Source organism: Python bivittatus, unplaced genomic scaffold (genome assembly GCF_059951505.1).
Source record: "Python bivittatus isolate LINGU-HERP-01145 unplaced genomic scaffold, Pbiv_v1 ctg000080_np1212, whole genome shotgun sequence".
Lineage (NCBI taxonomy): Eukaryota > Metazoa > Chordata > Lepidosauria > Squamata > Pythonidae > Python > Python bivittatus.
The window spans coordinates 49642681-49650625 of NW_028277035.1; the positions used below are offsets into that span (position 1 = coordinate 49642681).

Consider the following 7945-nt stretch of genomic DNA (forward strand, 5'->3'; position numbering starts at 1 on the left):
TCTATTCATTTTTCATATACCTCCCCACCCCCACCCCAAAATGTTTGATTTCGGCTTTGTTTCCATTTCTACTTGTTAAGCTAGCTTGAAACTTTATTACCAAGGACCAAGAAGATGACAGAAAGGGATGGTACTGAAAGAACTCCAAATGTCACAGGCCCAAACCGCTGTTGGGTCTTGGAAGGGAGCTGCTGAAGCTGTCTGGTGGTTGCTCCGAATGAAATAATAAGCCCATATAACCAGGGCTTATTTCAACCAGTGCAGAGCAACTCAGTCTAAAGAGGAATTTTCTGACTAGGTTGTTCAGAACTGTGGATGGGAAGACATAGAGGAGCCTCCTCATAACTTTAGTAGGAATCATCCCAGAACAGACTGTCCATCCTGTTTTCACCCTTCTCTGCATATGTGTAGGAACGCATGAGTACGTTGTATGCCTTTAAAAGTAAGCAAAAGGGAGCAGTCATGCCACCATAAGTGAAATGCTCTTAGAGGTATGCTAGTGTATATACAAGCCAGTGATTTTCTCTCTAGGAGACAGAAGGAGACAAGGAAGCCTTATGTATACACATACATTCATAGAAATACATTTCTATACATAAGGCTTTCTAGTCTTTTTCCTAGAAAGAAGATCATTGGCTTGTAAATATACTAGCATTCCTATAAGAGCACTGTAATTAAACTCATTCACATGTTTGTGCGTCGGTGGGGGTATATGTACGTGACCTCACTGACTGACATAAAATTGGCCGTGATTTCAGGCATTATGATTCTTTTCAGGCCAAAGTGGTCTGTTGAATCTTAGGGGACGATTTTATGAGATAAGGCAAAATCCCAGATGAGCCCTTCCAGTATGTATATTTTAGCTTTACAAAACCTTAGAGAGGGGTTAATCCTTTTTCTGAAGTGATGCTTACCAGTTTAAAGTCACCCTGCCCATGTCTAATAGCTGGACCCCATGGAGACAGCCTGGATCATTCACACAATTGCCTTGAAGTACCCCTTTCCCTTCAGCAGAGCTTAAGCAGCCTCTCCGTTTGCCAGAATGCTGAGAACCAAGAAGCAGATGGGTAGAAGCTGAAGAGCAAGTAGGGCTCCCAGAGTGAATTGTTTAAATCCAGGGTAAGATCTTCCTTAAGGCCCATTTGCAATCCTACATCATGCAGGGGATGTAGTGAAGAGGACGCCCTTCTCTGCTTTCATTGCATCAATGCAACAGAGGCTGGTGACACTTTCCATACTATGTTCCATATTGCATCTCCATCAAGATGGTGGAGAAGGGGGGGCCAGAACAGACAGAGGCAATTATGAGCAATTTTCTATATCCTTTGGAGACAAAGTCAACGGGACTTGGTCTCCAGGTTTGGGGCAGGTCATTGGAAGGTCACTTGTAAAACTGCTTGTCCTGTTCACATGAGTTATTTTCAACTTCAACATCTCAAGGATATGGACAGTGTGAGACCCACCACTATTGCTCAAATCTTGCCCTTCTCGCTGATTAAATCAGCCAAGTCAGGCCTGGCCCCATTGTCACAGGGTTTGATTAATGCCTCTTTGGGTGAGGGAAGTGTTCCCATTGGCTTAAAGGAAGCAGTTGAATTATATTTATTGAAAAAGCTGCATCTGGACCTATAAGATCTATGCAATGAAAGGCTAGTCTCTTTCATTCCTGGAAAAGTGATCAAGGAGGTGGTAACCCTCAAGTCTAGTTATATGTGGATGGAACTAATTATCTGGCTACATTTCAATCAGAGTACCTAGAACATGGTACTGGGATTGTTTGGTTACCTTTGGTGATGACCTACAACTAGATTATAGGAGTGCAACCCTGCTATTTCTCCTGACCCTTTTGGCAGGTTTTTGATACTGTCAACTATTGTATTCTTCTGGACCATCTGGTGGATTGGGCCTTGGAGGTACTGTTTTCCAGCAGTTCTGGACCTTCCTGTCAGCACGCATCCCAAAGGTGAGCTCAGGGTCTACTGTTTGAAACCTAGGTTGTTCTGTGTTAGAGTTTTAATTTGTCCCCTACATTGTTTAACATGTATATGAATCTGCTGCGGGAGGTCATTTTAGGATTGAGAATGGGGTGTCATCAGTAACTAATGACACCTAGCTCTATTGCTCCTAATTAAACCTTGAACATTGTTTGAATCTGTTAATGGGCTGCACAAGGGAAAATAACCTGAAATTCAGACAAACAAGGAGAAAGCGAGACTCAAAGAAGAATCCTATTTTAGATGGGATTGCTCTCTTCTAGAAAGAGCGAGTTCATGGGTTGGAAATGTTCCTTGACTCCCAGCTGTCACTAGACTTGCAAATGATAGCTGTGATGAGTAATTGTTTACATAACTATAGTTAGTGCACCAATTACAACTCTTCCAGAGCTGGTCAGACTTAGTGGCAGTTATCACACCTTGCCTACATCTTTTCTTGTCTCCTGCAAGGTGTTTTATGTCCTTGAAAACTGTCCAGAAATTGCAGTTTGTGCACTTGTAGAAAGTATAGAGATCACATGATGCCTGTACTAAGAGATCTGCTATGGTTGCCAGTTGCCTACTGGGCACAACTTAAGGTTGACTGTTAAAGCTGGGATCAACACTCCCACTATTGTGAGTGCCCTGTTACTTAGAGCATCAGGAAAGGTCCTTTTGAAGCTCCCCTGACAACAGAGATTCATTGCACCCCCACTCATGTGGGAGAGGGCCTTCTCCTGTATGGCCCCCAGTTTTTCTGCAAGGTGGAGCATATGTCCACCCTTCTTCTTGCATTTAGGGAAACAGCGAAAACCCATTTCTTTCAATAAGCTTTTAATTCATATTTGAATTGAATTTGATTTTAATGATACCGATATTAAATTTATCTTGATTTTAATTATATTGCTTTTATTCTTGTTTTATACTTTGTATTTTTAACTGCTGAAAGCTACTTGAGTATCAGCTATATAGAAAGGCAGAATGCAAATTTAATAAATAATATTATGAAGCATCCTGAATATGTTAGTACATAGCATATGTAGAACAACATTATGTTGCTTTGCAAGGTAGTTTCTGGATTAGATATCTTAACTTGCCTAAAATAATATTGAACATGGTTGGAATAAAACTGGGCTTTGGTTGTGCTTGTACCAATTTGGCCCCAAAGTGCCAAAACTGATATTGACTCTCCTTACTATTAGAAGAGAAAGGGATATAACCTTGGCTGGTAGCCTAGTCCACACCGTCCCTATCCTAATAAAAAGTGTTATGTGGAAGTCTTGCTTGACCAAAGCCAGGAAGGGCAGTGAATATCTATGATCTGACATGAGCATGGCGTATGGAAGATTGGCCTTGGGACAGAAGAGGAGTAAATGGTAAAGAGCATGAATTAACAAGTGAAATGAAAGACAGAAAGAATAGACATTCTCGTGGCTATGATAAAGTATAAGACTATTCATCCATGCAAATGGTAAAGGAATGAATGTAAACCTGAAAGCATGATTGATATTATGATGAAAGATTGACAGCATTACTGAAGGATATAAGGATGATGAGAGGTTCTGAATATGGGACACACAATTTTGGGTGGTGTCAAGAGTAGAACTTTGGAAAAATAGACTTGGAAAAAAGAAAAGCAGTGAACAAAATGACAGTGAAAGGAGAACAATTGCAGGAACGGAAAAAAAATATTGAAGACAAATTGGGAAGGCACAGGTTTAAATTAATCCTCTACCTTGGAAGCTCACTAAGTGCTTTGGGGCCAGTCATTATCTTTTCGTTCAGTTTATCTAACAGGGTGATCATTGTATGAAAAATTGAAGGAGAACATGCTATGAACACTGCCTTGAACTCCAGAAGACACTGTTCTTCCCCTTGAAACCACAAAAGAAGCGATGGGAGCATATATGCCAGTTTAGTTTTCTCCTGGCTCCCAGATGGGAGGAGAGTTCTTTAATCCTTTATTAGGAATGAAATTTGCCAGATAATCCAGCAAAGTTCCTCTGAATCTTACCATTGCAGACTCCACCCTCCACCTGAAAAACCTGTTCACCTGCAAACCTGAAGTTTGTACCTCCAAACATGGGGGTGGGGGGACTGTGTGGGAATCAGACTAGGTTAGCATCTGCACAAAAGAACCTGATCAAAATAGAAAACGTTTACGTAGAACATAAATAAACTGAAAAGAAAGTTCTGTTTAAGAGATTGCCAGGATCAGAGCGAACTAGAACCTTTTTAAGACAGTCTCATTGATTGAAAAAAGAAACTTTCCTAGTTAACTAGTTAGAGAAGAAGAATGAGGCTGTGGCCCTGTGGTGTTCCTCAAGGACTTTTCTTGCTAAATCCAAGCCACGTTTGCAGAGAAAATGATAAATGATAATCACCCAAATGCCTTTGTTCTTCTTTTTTGCTGATGTCCTCAAGGCTGCTGTTTAGAGTTTATTTTGGAATAATGTATTTATTTGGTGATGTGCTCAGGGCAAGTGACATGTGCTCATTGGGCCTTTAAGTATGCAATTGCAATACGCTGTTCCTTCCTTTTTAGCACATAAATACCAAATACCACCATGCAACATTTGGAGTTTTTTGTCCCTAAAAGAGCAATGCTGCTGCTGCCTCAAGTGGAGCAGTGTTTCTGGTTTTTTAAAAGGCCAGATTTTGACGTGGACAGTGATGGATGGCATGGCAAGTCTCTCACAGGTCACCACAGAGTCAACGATCAATGCAAAGGGCACCACTATATCCTCCTAATATAGCTATATGCATTTTAGGGAAATACACTTATTATTTCGCTATGGAGGTCATGCTTCAAAGGAAAGCCTTTTTAGAAATTAATTTTCGAAACCATTCCTGATTGCTGCCATTGATGTTTCCAGGTAATTTTTCCCATCATTTTTAAAGCTATCATTATAGTATTATAGTGTTATAACATTATATTTCATGCATATATATGACCAGCATTTTAGCACTAATTAAAAGATCAATTTAAAAATGAGCAGTAATACAGTGAAGCTAATTGAAGAGTTATAGCAACTTCAGAAAGGTCCTTGTCTGAAATGAACTTTCTTATTCACTAGAGCTATGTTACACTCACTGGTGTAGAACACAAATAAAGTGCCCTATTCTTGTTACTGTAGGAAATCAATTAGAATTTTTCTTGTAGTTACAGCAGAAAAGTGGCAAAAATGAGTCCTAGGGGCTACCCTTGACTTTGCTAATAGTAGCTTGTGTTGCCTGTGTTTATCCTGGGAAGGACATAGAGCTGAAATTCAACTTTGAACTCCTGAAAAAACTACAGATGGATTTTGAATTTCATTAGATATTTCCTACAGATTGGTTTCTTATTTAGTCATGTGGGCTAGAAGCTTGTTTTTAAAATGAAATAAAGCATCCAGTGCTACATTTGCTGTATAGTTTTCTATACTAATTCAGAATGTCAATATATATAGCTGGCTGAGGACAGCAAATAGTAATCTGGGAATAAATTACTGAACACAGTGAGTAGAACTTCTTAGCAGTCATGCGTCTTATTACACAGTAAGTGTCTGAAAAGAATGGTTTTTGTTGCCTCAATTATCATTGATCAGAAAGGAGAAAGTCACAGCTGATGCAGTAATTATAGTAACAAATAGCCTAGTGCTTCAATAATAGAGGGAAATTGTTGGGCCCTAACAGAAATCCATAATCCACATTTTCTAATTACCTTCTTTTAGCTAACTTCCTAAAGGAGAACTAAGGGATCTGTCCCTTCGGCACTACCTTACTGTTTTCTATGGCTGAGGTAATCTAACAGTTGCTGTGGTGCAATATTGAAGCAAATAAACCACATTTAACTATTTCACATGATGGCTTGGTCACACAAGTTACTCACAAAGAACTGGTTCAACACAATAGACTAAACCACAAACTATCCATCATTCAGCCTAATGTGTAGTGAAAACCTAGCCTCTGTATTATATGGATGGGTGTGGTTTTCTTAGCAAGAGTACAGAAATGGTTCAGCCCGTCAAGGTAGACGAAGTCAGGAAATAGACTGTGCATGAAGTATTGGAACTCTATTGTTATAGGGTATAATGACGGGATTATGAAAGCCAGACAAAGATGTTCATTCTTGCCTTTTATACTTGAAGAGAATCAAGGTGGGGGCAATCTTGAGTTTTTTCCTCACCCCTTCCTGTCTATCTGGGCTAACGTGAAGTTTACATGACAGTTGTTGAATTCCTCTTTCAAAGCCACATCTGTTTACCTCTACAGTGGTTTCCATTGCCTTCTGTGAGGATGTTTCTCATCTTCCCAGTCTGTAGCCTATTAGAGCCTCTGTGTGGTGGAATCAACATATCTCCCTGAAGGCAATGAAATTCCATTTCATTCTAACTTATTATTTTGTTACTAATTGTTTTTCTCTTTTCTCTTTTCAGGAATTGAGAGATACCAAAAAAAGAGACATGCACCCTAGGCACCCCCTGGCACTTCTTGTTGTTAAAGCCCAAGTGGCCTAGAAATAGACTTCCTAGGAATGATGGTAAACAGAACTAGGATTAACTCTACACATGGACTTGATGCCTTTGGAGTATCCCAGTTCCAGGAGGCCATTGGTGTTTTCTTCATGGTTATGCTGAGTGTCATTGCCTTGGTTGCCAACACAGCAGTCCTGGTTGTTATTCTCAAAACACCTCTACTGAGAAAGTTCATCTTTGTCTGCCATCTTTGCTTTGTAGATCTGTTGTCAGCCATTTTCATCATGCCACTGGGGATTATCTCCAGTTCCACATGTTTCAACAGAATTTTGTATAGCATTGCTGAATGTCAGACACTGATCTTCTTGAATGTTTGTTTCATTAGTGCTTCCATTCTCACCATCTCTGTTATCAGCATTGAACGTTACTACTACATTGTCCACCCCATGAGATATGAAGTTAAGATGACTACTGGGCTGGCCATTACTGTTGTGGTTTTCATCTGGATTAAGTCTATGCTGGTTGCTGCTCTGGCACTAGTAGGCTGGCCCCAAGACAATGGTGCTAGCAGTGCCAGTAAATGTACTGTCAATTGGAGTCCTGGAGCCCACAAGAAGATTTTTGTGATAATCTTCAGCATTCTCTGCTTCATACTGCCTACTTTAATTATCTTTGCAGTATATGGTAGCATCTACAAAGTGGCCCGCATTGCATCCTTGCAACACATTCCTGTCCCATCCTGGACAGCTGCACCCAGACAAAGGTCAGAGTCTATTCACAGCCAAGTTACCATCATCACTACCAGGAATATGCCTCCTAGACTGTCTCCTGAACGATTTTTTGGTGGGAATAAAGCAGCCCTGACCTTGGTGCTGATTGTAGGCCAGTTTCTCTGCTGCTGGCTTCCATTTTTCTCCTTCCACCTCCACTGCTCCTTTAACTCTGCCTCTTCAGTCCCTGATTCTATTGAAATAGTTGTGACTTGGCTAGCTTATTCTTCCTTCGCGATCAACCCTTTCTTCTATGGATTGCTAAACCGCCAAATCAGGGAAGAGCTGGCCAAGATGGGACGACACTGCCTCAGCAAGCCTCTGAACCAGGACTTTTGTATCTCCAGCCCAGAAGGTTCTATCCATGAGAATTTCCTCCAGTTCCTCCAGAGGACTAGTTGCACAATAGAGACCCATTCCAGCTATGTTAATTCCAGCCCCAGGAACACGTTGGACCAGACTGCTATGGGATTCAGAATCCCAGGACAAATCCCAGAAGAAACCAACTGAGGAAAGAATACTGTGCTGTGTTTTTGTAATTTCCATATTTCTTTCCTTCTGGCTTTGCATTTATCTTCGTCTCCACTGAAAATATTGAATGAGCTTTCTTTATGAGAAGGATTGTCAGCTGAGCAATGGCTTTCTCTTAAGTGTAAGTGGAAATGTGACTATATGAGTTATCAGCATCACTTCTTTTTCTAGTGGCTAGCAAGAGTAAGTGATGACTCAGAGGCAGTTGTACTAA

The 7945-nt window shown here is 40.5% G+C and overlaps 1 protein-coding gene across 1 annotated transcript; it reads left to right on the top strand.

Annotated features, from left to right (window-relative positions):
• The first annotated feature begins 6413 nt into the window (after positions 1 to 6413).
• On the top strand, positions 6414 to 7945 carry GPR62 (G protein-coupled receptor 62). The gene has a single exon (XM_007425898.2). It carries the CDS (start codon positions 6490 to 6492, stop codon positions 7708 to 7710), a length of 1221 nt encoding a protein of 406 aa, XP_007425960.2. The 5' UTR covers positions 6414 to 6489; the 3' UTR covers positions 7711 to 7945.